This window comes from Callospermophilus lateralis, chromosome 3 (assembly GCF_048772815.1).
Source record: "Callospermophilus lateralis isolate mCalLat2 chromosome 3, mCalLat2.hap1, whole genome shotgun sequence".
Lineage (NCBI taxonomy): Eukaryota > Metazoa > Chordata > Mammalia > Rodentia > Sciuridae > Callospermophilus > Callospermophilus lateralis.
The window spans coordinates 116,791,616-116,815,381 of record NC_135307.1 but is presented as its reverse complement, the minus strand read 5'-3'; the positions used below and the strand labels follow the sequence as shown (position 1 = coordinate 116,815,381).

The 23,766-nt window shown below is 51.4% G+C and overlaps 1 protein-coding gene across 1 annotated transcript in view; it reads right to left on the bottom strand.

Moving 5' to 3' along the window:
• Ccdc33 (coiled-coil domain containing 33) overlaps positions 1-8,622 on the bottom strand; it is a 105,205-nt gene extending 96,583 nt beyond the window's left edge. The window contains exons 1-2 of the mRNA XM_076849412.1: positions 8,313-8,622; positions 7,071-7,435 (exon numbers count right to left, since the gene is read on the bottom strand). Coding sequence (XP_076705527.1) covers positions 7,071-7,435; positions 8,313-8,622 — 675 coding nt within the window. The remainder of the gene's footprint in view (positions 1-7,070; positions 7,436-8,312) is intronic.
• Between the last annotated feature and the right edge of the window lie 15,144 nt (positions 8,623-23,766).

Here is a 23,766-nt window from a genome sequence, read left to right as displayed (position 1 = left end):
TCCTTGGCATCCCTACTAACTTCCCCCACCCCATGAAAATACAGTCTACTTCCTGCTTTCCCCCTACTTGTTTGTCCCCTGCACCCCTCCGTATTCCTGCCTCTACCCACTTGCCCACATCGTCCTCAGCACTAGAAACCCTCCATCCTGCTGGAATCCCACTGTCCTGAGGGCAGGGCTCAACAGTCTCCCTGAGTTGTGTGGGGTGGGCTTTAATGTACCATGTCACTTCCCACCCACTTCCTCACCTGAGCCTCACTGCCTCCTTCTCAGGAGGTACTACTTGGCTCATTCGTTGTAAGGATGAGGAATTTGCAACCCCGAGAGCTGGGTGACTTGCCGAGTCTCAGTGCTCAGATGCCACTGGGAAATGAGGTTCTAAGCCAAAGCCTCCTGATTCCCAGGCAGGACTGGTTCCCTATAGCAGACTGTGTCCTTGATGACTACCCACCTTGTCCCAGTGGGCTTGAAAGTCATTGTTCTCCACCTCCTCCTGTTTCCTCCCCTGTCCAGCCTGGCAGCTCCCCAAGGGCAGGGCATACAGCAACCTAATCTACTGCTTGGGAGAGGGAATAGATGAATGAATGAAGAAAGGAAAGAGGCAGGGAGGCAGGGAGGGCCCCTTCTGCCAGGGGAGGATGAACCATGGGGGCCCAGGGCGGGCTGTCAGATCCAGATGGGAAAGGGTATCCCACAGGTATCCTCCTCTATCCCAGGAGGGGGCTGCTCCCTGCTGGCCTCAGCTCCCCCTGACTCTGGGACTCTGCAGAACCAGCTTGGTCTGCTGGGCTGATCTCTAACAGGCCAACCTCAGCAGGGCCAGGGTGGCAGACAGGGGCTGTCAGTTTTCCTTCCCTGCTGCCCTCCTCCATCTGCTGTCAGAGTTGTATTAAAGATGGGTTTCTCATGGAGTTTTAATCTCACCTCATACATCACAAATGCCATGTCCCTGACACCTCTTACTCATTTGGAGGACAGCAGGGGGGCGGGTTGTGTAGAGATGAAGTGAGGAGGGTCTCCAGGATGCGCGGGTCTGGGTGGGGGAGGATATGTACTGCCCATGTGTGTTCTTCAGTGTGTTGGTGGGAACCTATCTTTGTGAAGAGGAGGGTCTCTGTGTGTCTAGGATGTGGCGGGTCTGTGTGTGCTCACATACATGTGTTGCATGTCTAAGCACCTGTGAGGGTGGCTGTGTTCCAGGGTTAGGGACACATCCATCTTCTAGGGATGTAAGAACCAGAAAAGGTCATCATAACTGGGACCTCCTGCACTTCATTCCTCTTCCTTCACTGTGAAGGTGACTTCTGGAGATAAGATGCCCGCCCCTACACTTCCGTCCCCTGGAGCTTGTTCATTGGGGTTGGGCTCACTGGGAGGATAGAGGCAGGAGTAGTCACTTCCTCTGCATCTCTCCCCACACCACACCAAGAACGCATCTCTCTCCTTCTCTCTCTCTCTCTCTCTCTCTCTCTCTCACACACACACACACACACACACACACACACACACACACAGTCCTCCAGGTGGAGCCAGTGTCAGCCTCCCCCCCCCCCGGGGGGGGGGGAAGAAGAGGGAAGGAAAGCTGGGGGAGGGGGAGCAGGGCCATCTGGTGTGTTCTTTACAACAATCTGCTAAAGGAGCCACTTCCCAGACTAGCACCCAGGCTGGCCTTCTCTACTCTGAGCCTGGTATCTGGCCTAGAGATAGCGCATCTCACAAATTTGTGACACCCTTCCCCATCTGGACAAGAAGGAGCAAACCTATTTTCTAGTTGCAGAAACTGAGGAGGCTCAAACCCATCTGCCTTGCCCAACACACCTCCCAACTTCCTCATTACTAGAGTGGCAAAGGCAAACATTCATTAAGTACTTCCTGCAGGGCAGGGCTAACTCTAACTCATTAAATCTTCCCAGTCATAGAGGACAATAGGAATTGCTGTCACCCATTTTATAGATGTGGAAGTGAGGGAGCTGCTGCTTGCATATGGTAAAACACCTACTAAATAAACTGGCTTGAACAACGGTATAAATAAGAGACTTCTTTAAGACCCATCTAGGATACCCACCCAGGACTCTGGGGTCTCTCGAGGACCTCCTTGGCAGAAAAGTGTTTAGTGCACCCAGAGGAGGAAGAGGAGCCAGCAGGAGGCCAGCAGGGTAATGTGGAGCATTTGGCCCCTGGCCTCTCCTCCTGAGGTTGGGGTGACTGGAAGTGCCCACGCTCCCCAGGGCTAGTATTGGCCTGCTCTGCTCCTTCTGCCAGCCTCAGTCAACCTTCCACCACAGTGACAGGTCTGCACCCCTCCCTGCGTGGGTGACAGTGCTCTCTGAGCACGCCTTGACAGTGTCTTTGTTCCTCTGAAATAAAAGAAAATCGAGCTACAAAGGGAAACCTCAGGTAGCTTTTAACGGGCTCAGCTGCCTGGGGCAGAGTGTGTTCAAGCTGGAGGCAGTTGTCGCGGGAGCAGAAGGGGGAGCCGCCTGCAGCCCCCAGCCGCCCCCTTCTCAGGGGGGAGCCCCCACAATCACGTTCACTCAAGGAAAAGGCTCTTTCAAAGAGTGGCAAAGGAGAAAATCAATGAAAATTGATAGAGAAATGTAAAGCAGCTGTCTGCTGTGTGTATGTGTGTGTGTGTGTGTGTGTGTGCACGTGCGCGCGAGTGCAACATGCGCGTGCACACGCATGTGCCTGCTTGTGAGGGCACAGCCTGAGCAGAACATGCACCCTAGACCCTGGATGAATGCTGACCTGCTTAGGGCTCAAGACCAAGGAAGGTGGGGGCTGGGAGTTGATGCCTGGCACATGCCAGTGGAGGGGTCCTGGTGGCTGGGGGGAGGGGCGGCAGCGGAGTCTCTAACTCAAGTTAAGAGAGAGATTAATATATTCAATCTGCTCCAGGGTAATTGAGGGAACAATTGGAGTGTTTTTCTAAAGCCTATAAAACTGCCTCATTTGCAAGGAGGGGCCGCTGGGCTGCAGGTCCTTATATTTAACGGAGGCTGGAAGAGCAGAGGAGAGGCGGCTTTGGGGCCCCAGCATGAGGGACTGGGGGGGTGGGCATCAGCCCGAGAGGGGACTGGCAGTCCTGGTCCGAGCGGCTTTCACCTTCTTCAGTTCCTGCCACTTTGTTGGTTAGCTGCCCAAGCAGTGTTTTGGGAGCCTGTTTCCCGACCTGTGAAATGGGCCTGGAGCAGCTGAAGAGAGGCTGCTCAAGACCCGGGAAGCCAGCCCACAAAAGGGCTGGCACCGGGGTGAAGGGGCACGAACAAAGAGGTGCCCGTCTCCCCAAGCCAGGCCAGTCCCCTGAGATTCAACGGGCAGTAAAGAGTAAAGTTAATGAAATCCGCATTGTGCGCCCCTCCCGGCTTGAACCATTTTAGTCTCCAGGGCAATAGAAATAGCGTAGGCAATAGCGAGCAATAAAAGACATAATGAATTTAAAAGCAGAGCAGAGACTGGAGAGAGAGGACTCTGCAGTGCTCTGGCCGGGAGGCGGGAGGGTGCCTGGGGTGGGGAAAGTGCAGGCCTGGAGCTCCCGCCAGAATCCGGACAGGGACCGACAGGCAGGATGGGGGATGGGGACAGGGAGGAACAAAGGGAGGACATCCGACACCGAGGTGTAGGGACCGAGGGCAGAGGGGACTCTAGGCAAGCCACTAACAGCTCCGTGGCTGTTCTCCGTTCCCCTCCATTTCTCCTTAATGAAAGCGCCCCAGCCTGTGGACGCCAAATCCACAATCAGAATTCACAGGCTTAGAGCCAGGTGCTTGGCATTTGGTGATTGCTTTATTAGCTTTTTCTTCTTTCATTTTTTCCCCTCCGGGGGCGGGGGAAAGGTGTTTTAAATGGAAAGAGTAAAAAGAAAGCAAGGGAAAAAAAAAAAAAAAACCTTGAAAGTGCCATTTAAAACGCTCTTGGAAAACCCAATTGCTTCCATGAAACAAAACTGCAATTGTTTGAAAGAGGTAACTGCTGGGGGAGGGAGCCCACCACGCCCTCGCCCTCCTCCTCCCTCTGAGCCTGGAATCTAGAGCTCCCAGCCATGTGGGAGGAAGCTTGGGGCCTCCAAGGTTCAACACTGATTGAGCTGCTAGGAAGGCTCCCAGAGCTAAGAGCAGGGAATTTTTAAATTCATGTTTTCAGATATTTTATCCCTGGGAATTTCCAGTCCTAAGTTTCCCTCTTAAACAGCTCTGCCCCAGGGAAGTAGTCCTTGAACCTTCAGAGATCTTAGGAGAGGGGAGTGAGGTTTCTGGAGGGTCAGCCCAATGGTTCCAAGCTCAGAGCTGCTGTGGCCTCCCCAGGTCCTCCCACAGAGGTCATTTGCCCTCCCAGGAGTTCATCAGAGTCACCTCTGATGGCCCCTTGATCAAGCCTCCCCTGCATCTTCCTGCTGCTTCCTGAGGCTCCAGAACCCACTCTGCCCAGTGCAGGCCACCTCCTTGTGGTCTGATAGCTCCCCCTTACCATTGGACAAGGAGGGGCAGGGTACTGGGGTGGCCAGATAGTCTCAAAGCTGCCAAGAGATGACAGCGGGCAGTGTCAGGGAGTGGGCTGAGTGGAGAGTTGGGGTGGAGGCTCCACCCACTCAGAAAGCACCATGTGCCTATGGCTGGCAGGGAAACTGGAGTGGTTGCCCTTCCATGCTGAGAACCCTTGGTAGCCCCTGCTAGCAAACACCCAGTACCCTCTGGTGGGTCAGGGGTTCTAGGAGTGATTCTCATCCTGGCATATGATTGTTTCACACTGAAAATATTTAAGGGGATAGTCCTTCTTAGCCCTACATTCCTGTGGTTATTTAGGGCCCAGTAACCTGTGGGGCTGAAACACAAAGTGATTCTGCTTCAGTCAGTCCTTGAAGTAGTCCTGGTCACCCACTGAACCCTGCCTCTGTTCCCTACTTATCCTTGAGCATCCTAATCATGGCTTTCCTAATCGCCTGGACTTCATGCCTCCCTCTACCCCCACTCCACTGCCCAGCACCATGACCATCATCAGTTCTGGCTGAAAAAATGGCAAACACTATGCAAATTAGAGAACAACTTTTGAGCCTACAATACAGTCCTAAATCAAATAGAGTCAACTGTTGAGATGCCTAGTGCCGAAAGGATTGAGAGTAGCCTGAAAGGGATGAAACCAATTCTGGGAAAGCTTTCTGGAGGAGGTGGCCTTGAATTTAGATATTGTATCTGGAGCCCAGAAATCCATTCCTAGACTTGACCTGAATATTGCTGAGGTTGGGCTACATCCCAAGAATGGAATCTTCTCCTGTCATCTCTAGCCTTCCTGCTTGAGGCCTTTCCTCCTGTTGTCCCTGCCCTCCCAATTCCGGCTCCATTTCTCTTCAACTAAGAACCAAAGAGAGCTGAGCAAAATCTTCCCCTCCTGGGCTTCCTTGTCCTTATCCACAAATTGGGGAATGCAGGGAAGAGTGTGTGGTTTTGTAGGCCCCTGTGGTTCCAGGTCACATCCACTTCCCTAGGAGGTGGCACAGGTCCAAAGGACAACGTGGGTCCCACTGAGCCTGGTCTTGATGCCGCCTTTCCAACTGTGTCTGAGCCTTTAAGAGGCAATGCCAGAAAGATGCCTGTCTTCCTCCCTCTCAATGGCTGGGCTGGACCCAGTTTGCCTGACTAAAAGCACAGCCCTCTATTCTCAAAGGACCCTCCATTGTCTGTTCCCCTGGGCTTCTGTGCTGTTGTTAGGCCTGTGATTGCTGACCCCCTGGAGGGGGCGATTTCCCTCTCCCTCAAAAACCATTTTCTTGTCTTGGTAGAAGCAGACATCTGACACTTTAAGAGGGAGTGTGGCGCAGAGATGATGGCTTTAAATAACAGAAATTAGAGCTGCTGAGTCTGTCACAGCCATCGGACCAGCCCCTTCCCCCAGCAGCCCCACCCTCCCTCACCGCGCATTTCAAACAGCAGCCTGTGACTCAGGGCTGGGTGTGACCAAGCCATGCTGGGACCTGGTGAGCAGGGATCAGCCAGTCCCAGAGCTCAGAGTCTCCTAAAAACCTAGTCCTGTGATAGACCATAGGACCGAAGGGCCAGGGCCCAGGCTGTGAAGTCAGGGAGTTTACAATCTGAGGGAACAGAATGTTCCCTAGGAATCCAGGTGACACCCATCTCATTTTACAAGCTCAGCACACAGCACAGAGCTGGGGGTACAGCGAGGAGTCAAAAGCGTGAATGAAGGGACAGAGCCAGAGTGTGTTAACAGCCTGGAGCCCTGGACAAGACAGGTTGGTCCCTGGGTCCCTGGTTTGCACTTCCTGCTCACTCTGCCAAAGCCACAGCTCCCCTCCTGTCTTTCTATACACACCCTCCAGTGGCTTCCCATTGCCTTCCAAATTAACAAATTCTACCTGTGCTCTTCTGCCACTACCCTCCATTTGCTCCAGTTTATCCCATCCACCAGCCCTCATCCAGGCAGACTCGGTCCATTACCCAGGCTCTGCTCAGCACCACACCAGGGCAGTGGGGGAGAGAGCCCCCACACTTTAAGGACCCACCTAGCTTTGGGTTCAATATATCACTGTGTACTAAGGTTTTCAGGAATGTTGTTGGCATTAAATGGAATCAAGTAACCTTGAGCCTTGGTACCTCGCCCTGTGAAATGGGCTACCATTTACTCTACTGGTTTCTCAGTGCTGGCTGTGAGGCCTTCCAGACATGCTGCCTGTCTGTGGAAGTGGGAAACCCTCCTGTTAAGGACTAGATACCCTAGTCTGGGCCCGAGGCTGCCAGGGTCCTGGTTCAGGGCTGAGCCTCTCCTGGTCACAGTGGGAGCTGGAGGAACTTGAAGGTGGGCACACAGAGGAGATTAATGTGAGTGTTCCCCGGCCAGGTCTCAGGGAACACTAATACACCAGGCAAAAAAATCCCCACCCTCCTGTGTCCCTGCTTTGTGTGGCCTTGGTTCCATCTATTATTATATTTTTTTTGGTCTGTCCCTTTAAGCTGAGACTCCTGGGTCCATCCTCAGACTGCTGATCACCAGAACTGAAGGAGGCAGCCTTGGGAGGCTTTGCTGCTCTGCCCAATGACCTGGACCCAGAAAGCACCCACCTGCAGCCTGGGAAGTCCGGGCTCTGGATTTGGTGCCATCGGTTCTAGTTGTCTGTGTGCCAGAGGACAGTTGGAAGCAGGAGGCTGAGGGGCCCGGTGCACATGGAAGGCCACGCTGTAGGCCAGTCCCCCACAGTGGCGGATGGTGGGGTCCTCACTGGCCCGGAGCAGAGGCAGGTTGCCACGGTAGCGATACAGGTCCTCGTGCTCCCTTGCCTCCAGGTTCATGCGGGGTTGGTCTGGCCGTGGGTAGATGGGGAAGATGGCCTGGCCCACCCGCTGGACTGCCTGTCCTGAGGCCCCCTCCAGCCGCAGCGCCTCCACACGCAGCCGCGCATCATGGTGCCCATCATTCTTGCAAAATCCTGGGTGGGAAATAGGGGATTTGACTGTGGTCTCTAGGGTCTCTCTCTACAGTGGGTGAGGAGGACAAGCAGGGACCCAGGACAGCCTGGGCTGGCTAGCTGTTGAGTCAAAGCCCATCAGGCTTGGTGAAGTTTTCCCTGGGGGGTGAGCCCCCTCTCAGGTCCCCACCTGTAGCTCCTCCTTTTACCCATGCTGGGTACCAGGCCCCTAGAGTGAGGAAGAGAGGGCTCTTCGCTTATGGGGCCATCGTGGGCCCTGAAATTACCTTGCCCCAAGGAAGAGTTCAACCTGTCCCCAATTCTGGTCACCTAAAGTCTGGGACTTGGTTTTCTCCTTCCCTCATGTCTCTCTTCTACTGGGAAGCTGTCCTGGGTGGCCTCACAGCCTAGGCATGGATCTTTTTCTCCCTTTCGCTTTTTTAGTCATTTTCTAAGATTCCTGCCTCTCTTCACTTGGTCTGGAAGCTTCTAGAAGGCAAGATCTAGGTCTCCTTATACCTGTTCATCCCCCATTCCACAGTTAAGTGATGCTCAGAGTCTGGTTCTAGGGTTACTCGCTGTAATGTTCACTACCCAGGACTGGATCCAAATCAACCTTGGGCTAGTGCTTTTAAATTCACACCTGCCCCTCCATTTCCTCCTCACCTGACCTTGTAGGAATAATACCAGCATCCTGAGTCACACTGAAGGAGACAGGGTGTCACAGAGGACCAGTATCCCAAGGTCACATGAGCCAAGCTTAGTCTGGGGATCTGCACACCCCTCCCAGCACTCCTGAGCTTTCCTAGGGTCCCTGGAAGAGGCTGGGGGAGAAGCCCAGGGACCTCCTCTGCCTCCCACTCCCCCTCCCACTCCCCCTCCCACTCCCACATTGTACCTTTGGGCAAAGTAAAGATAAATTTGTTCCTGGGGAGAGTGAGGCTTTGGCCAGGATCCTGCTGCTCAATGACATCAGTGACAGCAGAGCAGGCTTGGAGGGGGTCCCCATCATTCACCTGCAACTGTACCCCATCTCCAGAGCCTGCCAGCAGTGGGTTCTCAGCTGACAGCCGCAGGGCATATCTGCCTTTCTCGTTAAATCCCACACTCAAGACCTCGAACTCCAGGTCCAGTGTCTTTTCTTCAGCCTTCAGCCTCTGGCTTATCAAGGATGCAGGGAGCCAGGGTTCAGGCCCACTAAAAGCCATGGTCATGTTCAGGGTCTGACCCCAGGCTAAGCACTGCACTCCTGCCCATAGTCCCAGCCTGTGTCCAGTCTGAAAGCCTACAGGCTGGGTGTTCAGGGACACACCCACTTCTCTCCGTTTGTTTGAGAAACCAGGTAACAAGCCAGGAAGATGGGGCCTGACCTGGGGAACCAAGGCCGCTATTAATCTCTTTTAGCATTTGTTCCTTCGACAAATATTTATTGAGCATATACTCTGTGTGAGGCACTATTTTAAGCATTTGAAATATAGCAGTGAACCAAACATTCCTGCCCTCCTGAAGCTTGTCTTCTAGTGAAACAGGAAAGGGAAGAAGACAAAAATGAATATGATATATAGAAAATAAATAAATTATAATGTAAGCTAAAAGACAATAAGTTCTATGGAAAAAAAAAATAGAGCAGGGCCAGAGTTGAGAGGTACATGGATATATGGTATTCAGAATTTTCCATTTCTGGAAGAGCCTGTCTGTTCACCCCCAAAGATTCTTAACTCAGTTGTGAACAGTGCGATAAGGGAAGGGGGATGTTGTCTGTTCCCTGGGATTATGCCCTTAGCACCTGATTCTGAAATCAGTTCACCCACTTAATCAAAACACACAATATGGGGCACAGTTTCACTTTACAAAGAACTCTGAGCCTCTCACACTGAAGAGTAGTCAAGCTGAAATCCATTGTTCCTGATCCTGGGTCTTGCTAATACCCAATGGAAGTCAGAAGATTCTGGAGACCTCTCAGTAAGAACCACACCTACTACTATTACCACCACCACCATCACCACCTCCACCAACCACATCATGAACACCACCACTATCTCCATCACCACCGCCACCACCATCACTACCACCACCACCACCACTATCACTACCATCACCACCGTCAATATCATTATCATTAATGATGTTTTTCATTGAGCAGCTACTAGATATCAGGCACTCTGCATAGCTCTCTGAGATACAGTTATTTGTTGTTTTGTTTTACATTTTTTTTCAATTGTAGATGGACACAATTCCTTTATTTTATTTATTTTTTTATATTTATACGGTGCTGAGGATCAAACTCAGAGCCTCACACATGTTAGGCAAGCATTCCACCACTACAACCCCAGATCCTATTTCCTGTTTTACAGATGAAGAATTTGAGGCTGAGACAATGTTAAGAAATTCATCTCGTGTGTGCTAGGCTGGGGATGTGGCTCAAGCCGTAAAGCGCTCGCCTGGCATGCACGGGGCGCTGGGTTCGATCCTCAGACTACATACAAATAAAATAAAGATATTGTGTCCACTGAAAGCTAAAAAATAAATATTTAAAAAAAGAAATTCATCTCAGGGCTGGGGTTGTGGTTCAGTGGAGAGTGCTCACCTAGCATGTGTGAGGCACTGGCTTCAATTCTTAGCACCACATAAAAATAAATAAAGTTTAAAAAATTTTTTTTTAGTTGTAGATAGACACAATATCTTTATTTATTTATTTGTTTGTTTACTTTTGTGGTGCTGGGGATTGAACCCAGGCCTTGTGCATGCGAGGCAAGCACTCTGCCAACTGAGTTATATTCCCAGCCAAATATCTTTATTTTTATGTGTGCTGAGGATCGAACCCAGTGCCTCACACATGCGAGGTGAGCACTCGCCCAAATAAAGTTATTTAAAAAAAAAAAAAAAAGAAGAAATTCATCTCAGATCACGTGGTCGATAAGCAAGAGTAAAGAACTGAACCTAAGCCTCTCTATATATACTCTTTCCTACTGAACATGTCCTGGGACTGGGTCAAAGATTCAAATGAATTCTATTAAGAAATTTTAAATTCTAAAATTGCAAAAGAGGGGCTGGGGATGTGGCTCAAGCGGTAGCGCGTTCGCCTGGCATGCGTGCTGCCCGGGTTCGATCCTCAGCACCACATACAAACAAAGATGGTTGTGTCCACCGAAAAAAACTAAAAAAAAAATAAATATTAAAATTCTCTCTCTCTCTCTCTCTCTTAAAAAAAAACTGCAAAAGAACAGTTCTTAGTCTGAAGAGTACATTTATGGACAGCTTGGATTGCACTTTTAAAAGTTTACTTGGATTGAGTTACGTTGACTGGCATGCATCATTTTATAGATGCCAATCTAAAGATGGTATTAGCCAGCCCAGCTAAGGATCCCAGTATACGTAGCAGGCTTCCTTCATAATGATTAAACTTCTTCAGATTCCAGGAGAAACTGAGGCAAAGAATTCTAGTGACCTGCCCTGAAGGTGAATTTCAGTAAATCTCTTCGTCTGGGTGTGAGTGTCCTCTTCTACACTATGGGTGGGAGTGGGTGGATAAGTCATCCCTCTGCTCTGGTGGTCTGAAACTCTGTAAGTCATATGGGGAAGGGCCACAACATGGCCATATGGTGGAGAAGGTGAGTGGCAGAGGCTACTTAGAAGCCTTTGCCCCAGTAGTTATGCATGGGCAGCCATGGTCCTAGAGCTTAGTGACTCAGTAAAAGCAGCTCTCTTCCCTTGCATGTTTGAAGTGCCCCCCAGAGATGTTACAAGATGGACATCAGTACCTTTGGCTTGAGGGCCAACCTCTGTGCACTGCACCCCAGCCCTATGCCCTGGACCAAATCCAATGCACAGAGCCATGTCTTCCCCAGTCTGTTTCTTAGTCCCTTCAACATGCCCCTTTCCCCCTTCCCCTTCCTTTCTCTCTCCAACTTTCTAAAAAGCCACTGAAGTGGCTATGTTGGCCTTCTCAAGATTTTAGGGCCCTCTGCCATCTGGCTTCCTTACCCCCTGTCTCATGTCTGGCCTCCTCTCCTCCACTGTGTCTTCAGGCAAGGCTCACTTTTTTTTTGGTGTGTGTAATGGTTACCTTTTTTTTTTTTTTTAAAAAAAAAAGGTAAAATAACAGAACATAAAATTAACCATCTTGGCCAGCGTGGTGGCGTACACCTGTAATCTCAGCACCTTGGGAGGTTGAGGCAGGAGGATTGCAAGTTCAAAATTAGCCTCAGCAACTTAGCAAAACCCTGTCTCTAAATAAAATACAAAAAAGGCTGGGGATGTGGTTCAGTGCTTAAGCACCCGTGGGTTCAATCTCCAAAAAAAAAAAAAAAAAAATTACCATCTTAACCATTTTAAAATATTCAGAGTTCTAAGTACATTTTGCCTTGTTGTGCCAAGCACCTCCAGAACTCTTTTCATCTTGTAAAACAGGAACTCTATGCCCCTCCTCATTCCCTAGCCCCTGGCCACCATCCTTCCACTTTCTGTGCTATGAATGACTGCTCCAGGTACTTATATATTAGGTGGAACCATATGGTATGTGTCCTTTTGTGACTGGCTTATTTCATGCCCTGGAGAAGTGACTTTTGCTCTTGCTCACCTCCTTACCTTGCTGCTGTGGTTTCCTCTGCTCAAACTGTCAGCTCTATTTGGAGCAACTTCCTCCTTCTTGCAGACTGGTAAAACTTCTACCTACCACCCGGGTGAGCAACTTGGCCCTCTTCCTTTCCTGTCTTGCATGTTGACCTGTTCACCCTCAATTGAACATTTCTTCAGGAATCACATACATGTGCCCAGGACAGGTCTGGGCAACAGATGGGTGGCTGGGAATGGTTAAAGCATTATGGAATGAATGAATGAATGAATGAAAAAAACCAACTCAGCTTCTGGTTTTGGTTGTTTCATTTGGATTTTATACATGAGAAGCAAAAACCATTTAGGCTTTTGAGTCAAACTTGGCTTCAGATAGAGGCATCTTGATGTCTCCATAGGCAAGCTGGTACCCAGAAAGGAGGGAAGCAGAGAGGGGGGTAAACAGAGGAGGCCGGGGATTCTGGTGCTAATGCTTCTCTAGACCTGGCCTTAGTTCTGCAGAGAAAGTTGGGAAAACTCAGTGAATTTTAGCATGGCAGGGCTGGATGACTCTCCCATTTTACAGCTGAAGAAACTGAGCCCAGCAGCGCAGAGCCCATCCCTAGTCCTAGTCCCTAACCCCAGAATTCTTCCTACTCCTAGATACCTCCTTGGTTTTGCCTCTGGCAGTTTTCCAAAGGTTTAAACTCCAGACAAGGCTGCTCTGGGTGGCAGGGCCTGGCTTCCTCCGACCCCAAAGAGTTGGGAGGGAGTGGGGTGGGTGGGGGAGCAGCCCTGGAAGGCTGACTTCCAAACCACCTTCTGCAGCCCCAGCATGAGTGATTTAATGGGGCCTTGGACTCTTCTTTTTTCCCCTAAAGAATGGCCACTTAGAAGCCGCTGGCTTTGTCTAGAAGAGCCTGGGTCTGTAATTAGCCCACCCCAGAGTCCCTCTTCCTGTTTCCCACAATGGCTCCTTTCAGCCTACCCCTCCCCCATCACTCCCCAGGGTCCTTAGGGCTCTTGGACACCCATCCTCAAGCATCCACCTCCAGCTCCCTCCCTGCCCATCCACCCTGCCTCTGCTCAGAGCTGAGTCTTCCCGGTAAAGCAGGGACATCTGTGAGTCCTCTGGATCCTACCAGGACCTGGGGCTGCGACCATCATCCCCTGCCACAGAAGAAAACAGAGTCTTGAGAGAACAGGTGGGTGGTGATGGGTGGACTCAGGTCTCCAGGCCCATGGGCTGAGGCAGTCACCCCTGCTCCACACAGTGGAACGCGGGCCTGCAGCCCTCCGGGCTGCTCCTGCAGCTCCCCAGCCTTGCAGGTCCTGTCCCACTCCCTTCAGATTCAAGCACCCAGGCTTGTGGGGGTGACAGAATCACAGACTCAGGCTGGCATAGTGGAGCATGGCAGCCTTCTCTCTCCACTGCACAGATGGGGAAACTGAGATCCAGAGCAGGGAACGACTGTGGTTGTCGTTTAGATTGTAAATGGTAAAGACAAAATTAGAAGCCTTGTCTCCTCTCTCCACAGAGGCCCTATAAACTGTCCCCCGTAAATGGCATTTGTGATCCTGTCCCTATGCTTCAGGCCCACTCAGGCTGCACACCCTGCCCTCCCTCTTGGTGTTCTACGCCAGGTTCTGTGGAGCAGCCAAGACCTCCCCAAAGCCCTCTGCCCTGGCTTTAGCTGAGCAGAAACTGGAGGAGGGGAGCAGGGCCCCCTGGGTGACCCCTGGGCTTGCCCCGACACCTCCCGCCCTTGGCCAGCCTTGCCTCAGAGCACCTGAAGTTCCAGGGGTGGCAGGAGGTGGGGGTGGCCTCATTGGCAGCTCCAGCAGGACTGGCCTTTGCCTCTGCTTGCCCAGCTGTCCGCCTCCTACAGCAGGCTCCCAGGACTCACCCCCAGACGGTGGTGTTCCACTGGCCTGGGTCCTGCAGACTCTGGGGGCTGGAGACAGACACCAGTCCTCCCTTGTGATCACCAGTAGTGCCCGGACAGACAAAGCAGGTAAGAGGTAGATAGAGCAGGACTCAGCAGGGTGAGGCCTGGTCAGGCAAAAGCTCAGACTTAGGCAGGGCGGAAGCTGGCTTAGGAAAGGCACTGCCTGAAACCTTTTAGAGGAAAGAGACAAATTTATAGCCACAGGGGTGGGGGTGGGGGGCTAGGGAGAGAGAGACATAGTTAGGAAAGAATGAGGCAAAGAGAGAAGGAGAGACAGAAAGATAGGAGACAGACTGAGTTAGAGAGGGTGAGACAGAGTGACAATAATAGGGATGTAAAGAGAGATTGATGGACAGGGACAGATAGGCAGACAGAAGGACAATGAAACAAAAAGAAGCCAAATAGGAAAGATAGACATACAGACCCACAGTGAGGGCCCTGGGTGAGGTTCTGCTGACAGGTGCACCAGGCCTTGCATTTAGATTAACCAACTGAGGCGGGGGGCTTCCAGAGAGCAGAACATAGTCCAAGTTCTAGGAAGCGAGGTTTCTGGGGAAAGAGTAGCGAGGGGTGAGGGGAGTGGGGTGGGGGTGGTGTAGGGGTGACAATCTCTGGAAAAACTTCTAGCTCAGTCGCTGACCTGGCACATCATGTGATCTCTCTGGGCTTAAGTTTCCTTTGGCTGTGATGGAATATTGTGTGCAGTAGGAGACTCTGAGGTCTCCTGCGGCCTTATGATGTGACCTTAGCTCAGGCTCTGTCTTTGCAGCTAACTTACTGTCCATCCTACTGAACTTAGGACCTTTGCATCATAGTCCAATATGGCTTCTCAAGATCTAGCCATCGAAACAGCATTTCAGCCAGCCTGAAGGAGGAAGGGGTAAAGAAAGCACCTCTCTTTTAAAGAACACATCCCAAGAATTAAGCTCAAAACTTTTTCTTTCTTTCTTTTTTTTTTTTTTTTTGATACCAGGGATTAAACCCAGGGGCACTTAACCATTGAGCCATAACCCCAGTCTTTTTTTTTCCCTTAATTTTGAGACAGGGTCTCACTAGGTTGCTTGGAGTCTCACTAAATTGCTGAGGCTGGCTTTGAACCTATGATCCTCCTGCCTCAGCCTCCCAAGCTGCTAGGATTACAGGCATGACATCATGCCTGGTTAAAACTTCTTTTCCCAGCTCATTGGCCAGTGCTTAGTCTGTATCTTAGGGTGGAATCTAACTTTGAGGGAGGCTAGGGATGGAATCCATTTACACAGCTCAGTGATGCTTTCGCAGATCTGTCCTCACATCAACCTTCAACAGAGACTTACAGTTTCCTTTTACTTATTTAAAAAAAATTACACATGCAATGCATGTTCTAAAATACACATTCCAAACAAGTGAAACTCCCCTTCTCTCTGTCAAACTCACCCCACCCTCAAGTGTGACCACTGCCAACAGTTTGCTGCATGTCTGCCAGATTCACTTTTTATATCTACACACAGACACACACACACATACACATGCACACGCAAATGTCTACCCAGTGGAAGCATAAAATGGGATTGCGACTCATGTATTGTTCAACAACTAGCTTTCTTGGTTACTGTTACTTGGCAGTATATCTTGGAAGTTCCACCATCAGGAAATACCTTGTTCTTTTTAAATAGTGAAATAGTACTCCATGCTGGCTGGTGGTGCAGGCCTGTAATCCTAGCAGTTTAGGAGGCCAAAGCAGAAGGATCAAAAGTTCAAAACCAGCCTTACACTGGGCGCAGTGGCTCATGCCTGTAATCCCAGCGACTCAGGAAGCTGAGATAGGAGGATCGTAGGTTCAAAGCCAGCCTCAGCAATTTAGTGAGATTCCAAGGAATATAGTGAGACTCTGTCTCAAAATTAAAAAAAAAAAAAAAAAAGGACTGAGGATGTGGCTCAGTGGTTAAGTGCCCCTGAGTTTAATCCTGGTACCAAAACAAAAACAACAAACAACTTCAGCAATTTAGCAAGACTGTCTCAAAATTTGTTGGGGGGTGGGGCTGGGACTGGGGTTGTGGCTCAGTGGTAGAGCTCTTCCCTTGCATGTGTGAGGCACTGGGTTCAATTCTCAGCACTGCATATAAATAAATGATTAAAATAAAGGTCCACATCAACAACTAAAAAAATATTAAAAAGAAAGAAAGAAAGAGTTGGAGATGTGGCTCAATGGTTAAGCACCCCTGCATCAATCCCTGGTACCAAAAAACAAACAAAACAAAAACCCAAAGAAATAGTTCTTCACTATATAGCTTTATCTAAGCTGATGGATGGGGCCTGGGAGCATGTGTGCTTGCCTAGCATGCTCAAACACCAAACAAACAAAACAAAACAATGATAACAAAAAAACTTTAAAAGCTTTTATAATTAATAATATGGGTTTATTGTCTTTTTTTTTTTTTTTTTTTTTTACATTTAACCTTGGGCATCTTGACTGCCTATCTATATAAGCTGTCCTTGGGAATGGATTCCTAAAAGTGAGCCAGAGGTTACTTCTCTCTTTGTGTGGGTCTTTTCTTTCTTTCTTCTTCAGATCTTTATTTTTGGGGGGAGAGGGGTGTTACTAGGCATGAAACCCAGGAGTGCTTTGCCACTGAGCTACATATATCTCCAGTCCTTTTTAAAAAAATTTAAATTTTGAGACAGGGTCTCGCTAAGTTTCTGAGGCTGGCCTCAAACTTGAGATCCTTCTGCCTCAGCCTCCAAGGGCTGCTGGAATTACAAGTGTGCACTGTCATGCCTGGCTCTCTGTGTGGGTCTTATCCTTTCTTCCTATGGCAATTCAGCATGAGGAAGATGGAGGGCAGGCCAGAGCTGGCTCACCACTTCTCTAACTTGGCTTGGGCTGCAGGGAGGGTGCTTTTCCTCTCTCTCCTGCTGCCAGCTGCCCATCCTGGCACCATTCTTGCCCCTGTGCCCTCACATCCTGGGTCTTCACCAGCATTGGAAGCCAGGCTCACATCCCAAGGCCTGAGCCTCTGGACTGCCCAACACTTTTATTGACTGCATTGCCTTTATCCTCAAAGAGGAAGAGACCCCCTCCCCAGTTCCCTTCTCTTGAGAATTTAGAACCCCATTCTTGTCCTGGCCTTTATCCATCCCTCCTCTCCGCCTGCCACAGCACAGGTTTTGATACCCCTTTGAGCTCCTGTTTTCCTTTTCCAGTCTTGTTTGCCATCCCTGCAGGGCGCCCCCTCTAGGAGGAAGAGGGAGGAGCATTGTGAACCCTGTTCATGTGCTGAGGGGTCAGGCTTGGCTGTCCCTGCAACTTTGGAGTTTGCAGAAATGTGCTGGGGATGATGAGCAGGACCCCAGAGCTGGAGCCTCTCTATGAGGATTGGAGGAGAGAACTCTCTGAGGGGCATTTTTGGCTTCCCCCTGGGATGGATCAGACCTGAATTCCAACCACAAGCCACCTAAAAGTGTGATGCCACCACCCCCAGCCCCCCTCCCAACTCTGGTCAGGGCCCTTGGCCCAGCTGGGGAGCAGCAGGATGCTGATCGGTTATTAAAAGCTGAGTTGGTGGCTGGGCTCAGTGCAATTCATCAGGTGATGGCCCCCTGGGAGTGATGGATGGTGACAAATGAGGGGAGGCAGGGGGTTCCTGAGCCCATCCACCACAGCTGGGGAAACTCAGCCTTCAAAGCTCTGTGCAGGCTTCTCCACTGAGGTGACTCTGAGGGCCAAAGAGATCAAGTTTCGGGCAAATGGTTTGAGGGGCGGAGAGGCTCCACTGCAGGAGACAAGCTGCCCTGTGTGCTGTGTGGGGCCCCTTCGCAGCCAGAGAAGGGGGTGGGGTGGGCTTCTGTGATCCTGGAATGGCAGGCTGGAGGTCTGGGGGGCAGGAGGAGGGGCAGGGCCAGTGTTGGGAAGGAGGGGGCTGCCTTCCGGGTGGGGGAGGAGGAGATCAAGCACCTTTTAAAGCAGGTGCTGGGGACCCTGCTCAGGGCCAACTGCTGAGCCCACACAACCAGCCATCCTCTCAGGGTCCCAGAGGGTCTCAGAGGAGGCACCAGTTGTTGAGGGAGCACCTTGGAGTCTCCCCAGAGTGATCAGCAAAAGAAGAAGAGAAACGGAAGGGAGAGGTCAAGACACAACTGGAAGAGGTGGGGCTGGAGCAGGCCTGGAAGGCCAGGTAGGATGGGGACAGGTGGGGGAGCAGGGAGAAGGGGTGGCATTGGGATGGAGCATGAACTGAGGCTTGAAGGCTGGAGGGACAGGATCAGGAGGGCTGGCATTCTAAGGGCTCAGGGGATGGCTGTCCTCAGGCACCACTGGGGAATCAGTAGGGGCTCCACAGGGCAGGGGGACAGCACAAGTCACATCTGAGTGGAGCCTGACTGCTTGTGGGCAGGAGGTTTATGGAGAGCCCCGCCCTGAGGGCAGTGTCCAGCATGAAGCCTACTCCTCAAGGCCAGACCATGGTGGTCCCCCCTAGGGAAGGTGTGCTGGGAAAGGAGAATCTGGGCCTCTTACAGCTGGGGAATCTTCAGGGCCTTTGGCCTGTCTACCTCTGAAGGCAGAAAACCCTCTGTAGCTCCTGGGTGTCGCCAGCCGCTTTGTTGTTGTTGTTGTTATTGTTTTGAGACAGGGTCTTGCTATGTTGTCCAGGCTTGAACTCCTGGGCTTAGGTGATGCTCCTGCCTCAGCTGGGCCTATAGGCGAACACCACCTGCACCCAGCTCGGCCTTATCTCCATTGCTTCTGAGATTGCTTCAGGCCATAGGACCTGAAGGGAGGCTCACTACTCTGTGAGGGTAAGAAAACTACTTTTGAACTGAGCTGAAACCTACCTCCCTGCATTCCCTCCTCCAAGTTAGTTCTAGCCCAGCCCTCTGGGAGGGGAAGATAATGTGCTGCTCCCCAGAACAGCAGCTGCCTCTTCCTCCTGCTCACCAGGTCCACACTCCCACCACAGCGGCCTGGCCTAAGTCTCTCATGTTAGGGTGATGCAACTGGTGAGGGCAACAGGAGTCCCAGGAAGGGCTTATGTACCACATGATGCTCTGCCTCTCTTGCATGGCAGAGGAGAGGGAGGAGGTCCAGAGCCACTCACATTCTTCTCCCTCCCTCCCTCCCTCTCTCTCTCTCTTTCTCTCTCTCTCTCTCTCACACGTGCGTGTATGTGTGTATGTGTGTGTATGTGAATTGATCCCAGGTGCTCTACCACTGAGCTACACCCCCAATCATTTTATTTATTTATTTATTTATTTAGAGACAGGATCTTGCTAAGTGGCTGAGGCTGGCCTCAAACTTGCAGTCTTCCTGCCTCAGCCATCAGAGTCTCTGGGATCACAGGCACCCAGCACTCTTCCTCTCTTGAGCTTGACAGTCAATAACACTGCTTTCCAGCCCACTGCTGGAAATTCCAGGCTAGCTAAGTCCCTATGTGTGCTGGATACCTTTTGTGTGTGTGTGTGTGTGTGTGTGTGTGCGCGCACACACACACACTCACACACGTGCATGCATATAAGAGTGTGCTGTGGTCCATATGAGCAGACACTGAGGTCCCTGAGTTCCTGAGCTTGACTCAGCCTTGAGTGCTCACCCATGGGCCCTCAGGGCACCAGGCTGCCCAGGCGGGCCCAGGCCATGCCCCCCTATTAGGTTGAAGCACCCTTTGGGCCCTCTCTGCTGTGCTGTGGGATTGGGATGTTGCTGGGGCTTGGGTGTCATAGGACTTTAGGGTATGCTGTTGGACTCAGAGCCAAGGGACAGGGGGAGGTCTCTTGTTTCCTGCAGCTGCTTACTGTGGTTTGGGCCATTTCACAGCAACCTGCATTTGCTTTGCCAGTGTCTGAGGGTCCTTGGAGTGTGATTGAGTTCCTAAGGTATTCTGTTGTGTTTAGGGACTTCTGAGAGCTCTTGGGTGCAATATTAAGGTTCTGGGGTTCTGGTGACATTACTGAAATTCAGGGAATGTTGATGAGATTCTGGAGGTGTTCTGGAGACCTGGGGCTCTTGGGGGGGGTGTTTCTGAGGTTGTGGGGATGCTACTGGCCTTCTCTATTCCTTCCACACAACTCTTAGCTCCTTCTAATCTTAGCATTTTGCCCTTTGAAGATTTTGATAACCACAGTCAGCTGAAGGCAGGCACTCAGGCCCCTGTTCCTTGACACAAACATTCCTCAGGTTTAATCAACTTGAACAAAAACATGGAGAGGAAGGAAGCCCGGTCCCAAGGCCTTCACAGGCCAACTCCAGCCCAAAGGGCAGGGCAGCTCTGTGCCAGGCCAAGGTGGCAGATGACCTTCACGGGCTCATAGTCCAGAAGTTTGGACTTCCTCCCACAGTGGGCAGGGCTTAACCACCCCCATCCAAGTCCACCCTGAGTCCTGCTGGCCCCAGCTGCTCCTGGGACATTGACATCAGCTCCATCTGAGTATGCCCACAGGGCCCATTGCTGGTCTCAGCAGGAGGCCAGCCCTCCCCTTACCTCTGAAAGGCTCTCTCCAGGCCTCTCCCCTGCCTCTTCTGGCTCTCCTAAAACAGACTTCATTCTTGCTACCATTCCTGGCCCTCTCTGGCCTCAGGGTTTTGCTCCACGCCCTTCCTCCAGGAAGCCCCCAAGATCATGCAAGCTGTCACCTTCCTCCCTCTTCCTCCCTCTCTGGGCCTCTACAGTTCTGTCTCCTGAGTTCCTCTGCTCTGCAGCCTCTCCTCTGCTGATGGCAAGGCTGGCCTCGGATTCTCTTGGGTATCAATGTTCCTGTGCAACCCACCCCTGAGGACAGGCCCTGGGCCCCGCTCCCCAGGCCTTTTGAGAAATCCTTCAGTGGTGCATCTTACCCTTTTCCTGTCCCCAGTGCTTCTCCTGTAGTCTGGCCAGATGACCTCTTTCCAAACATCTCAGAGCCAGCCAGCCTTCTCATTTGCAGCTCCAAGCATTCCCGAGCTCCAAGCTGTTCTGCCCCCAGGCTGAAGAATTACTTTGGGCTCAAGAAATGGGGTCTTTATCAAGCTGAAGCTGTGTAGCCACCCAGTACCCATGATGTATTTCATGCCCCTGCCAGAGTGGGTGTGGGAGCTGGAGGCCAGGTGGGTCGAAAGGCTATGAAGTCACAGCCAGCCTCTGTGGCTTTGATCTGCTTGCTATAACCAGTATCTGATGTGCTGGATACACATTCTTGGGCCATGAAGTCACTGAGGGCAGGGGGTGGGGGCCTTGGGGAGGAGAACCCACAACAGAAGAATCTGTAGGCTGGAGCAGACAGAGGTGGGGCCATGACCTGAGAAGGGAAGGGACTCACTCAAAGCCTCAGGGCCAGCTCCAGGGCTCAAACTCAGGTAGGCTACCTTACCAACTGGCATTTCCTACCCCACCTACCTTCCCACGCTCTTTCCCATTTCCAGCTCAGCCTGGCTGGAAAGATGTCCTCTGCCAGCTGGTCCCATATCAGGGCAGAAGGATAAAGCTCATCTTTTCCTCACCTCTGCATAGGGCTTCCCTGAAGGTGACTTCTGTGTCTCCCTAGTGAAGACTAGTGAAGGTGGTATCATAGAACCTGGGCTGTGAAGGTGGGACAGGGAGGGGCAGTGTCCACAGTAGTCCTTTAGGGGGAGCAGGTTTGATCCAGGGAAGTGGGAGAGGGACAGTGCCTGGGCCCTCCTGGGGCAAACCTGGTGCACCCCTGATGCTGATAGAGGCTCAGCAGAGGCTCCTTCAGGTAGCCTGATGGGGTCCCTGCATCCCTTCAGGTACAAGCTAAATACCATCTCCTCAGTGAAGCCTTTCCTGACCACCTGATCCAGAACAGCCAGCATCTCTCTCTGCCTCTCTTCTCTTTCCCTGACTTATTTTCCCTCTCAGCACACCCCGCCCCCCCCCCATTATATGTTAAGTTCCTTGAGGGGCAGGACTTGCCCTGTGCTGTATCATTAGTCCCAAGGATACAACCTGGTACATATTTGTTGAAAGAACAAATGAGCCTGGAAGACAAGAGTCTGGCTCCCTTCAGGGCAGGACATGGTTCTGGCCAACTGCCCGTCTCTGCCTCAGGCAGGGAAGGCGTTCCCTCTCTGGAATTAACCTCCAATTGTTGGAGGTATCAAGAGGGGGATTAAAGATCAGATAGGAACTGGGCACAATGGCACACACCTGTAATCCCAGCAGATCAGGAGGCTGAGTCAGGAGGATCACGAGTTCAAAGCCAGCCTCAGCAATGGTGAGCTGCTTAGCAACTCAGTGAGACCCTGTTTCTAAACAAAATACAAAATAGGGCTGGGGATGTGGCTCAGTAGTTGAGTGTCCCTGAGTTCGATCCTGGGTACCAAAAACAAAAAACAAAAAACAAAAAAAAACCAATTCAGACAGGAGCTGATTGCTCCCTAAGCTCAGATTTTTTGAATGGTGAAGGGCATGTTGGGCTTTGATATTGAGCAGAGGCCTCTGGAAAGCCCAGCAGGTGAACCTCAGGGCACAACAGGACAGGCCCATGATTGAATGTTGGTCACTAGAACAAGCAATGGCTTCACAAATCTCAATTTCTAAAGCCCCTTGAGCCCCACAGCCAGGCATTGTGCATCAGGAAAGGAAGAAGAGGCAGGGATTCTGCCCTCTGGGAGCCCACTCCCAGGCTGAAGAGGCATGATTCACCTGAGAAACTGGGATCCGAGGGCCAAGGGCCATCATGGCTCCTGTACTGCTTTAAGCTCAGGTTCAGCTCTGAGTCAGCTGATCTCTCTGTGGGACGGGAAGGAGGTCAGAGCCCCTTTCCTGGAAGAGTGGCTGTTTGGGAAGGAGGCGGAGGAATGAGTCTACAAGAGCTCAGGCCCTAATCCTGCCTTGTGGGCCTGGCTCAGGAACGTGGGAGGGTGGGGACGCTGAGGACTTCAAGGCCTCCTACTCTGAGATTCACTCAGGCTGTTCCCCACGTAGGGACCACACTTTTGACTGCCCCACCCCTTCCTCAGCCCAGCTGGCTTTCCTAACTCCAGATCTTCACCCAAAGTGGTTTTCTTCAAGAATCCTTCCCACCCCCAATTCCCCAATCAAATTGGTTTTCCTAGGATATAACCAGGGCACCTGTGCCTTCCCTCTGCAACCCTCTGCTCCTAAGGCTATTTTTTTTTTTTTTTTTGGTTCAGGGGATTGAATTCAGGGGCACTGAACCACTGAGACACATCCCCAGCCCTATTTTGCATTTTATTTAGAGACAGGTCTCACTGAGTTGCTTAGTGCCTCACCATTCCTGAGGCTGGCTTTGAACTCACAATTCTCCTGTTTCAGCCTCCTGAGCCAAGCCCTGGGATTACAGGCACAGTGCCTAGCCTAGGGCTATTTTATACTGGTCTGGGCCCTCTACCCCCAAAATACTGTTCCCAGGGAACAGTGCTGGCACAAAGTAGCTGTTCAATTCGTTTCTATTGAAAGAATAAACACTTTTTTGGGGGGTGGGTCTACTGGTAGTAAACTCAGTGGCACTTTACCATTGAACTATACCTCCAGCCCTTTTAATTTTATTTTGAGGTGGGTTCTCCCTACATTGCTGAGGCTGGCCTTGAACCTGTGACTCTTCTGCCTCAGCCTCCCTAGTTGCCAACAGATTACAGGCTTATGGCACCATGCCCTGCAACAAATGAATGTCTTTTTTTTTTAAGCTTCTTTACTGAATACCTAGCTGGTAGGCAAGGCCTGAGCCCCTTGGAAAGACAGGGACCCTCTAAGTTTCAGGGCCCCGAACCCCACCCAGGAGCAGTGGCTGAGCACAGTTCTCTGCCTGTCTGCAATTCGCCTCTCCCTGCGGGCTGGGCCAGGGAGAGGGAGGGGAGGCAGCAAGGGGTCCAGCTTCTCAGGGGAGGAGGACCAGAGGAACCCTCACCCTGGGCCCTGGAGG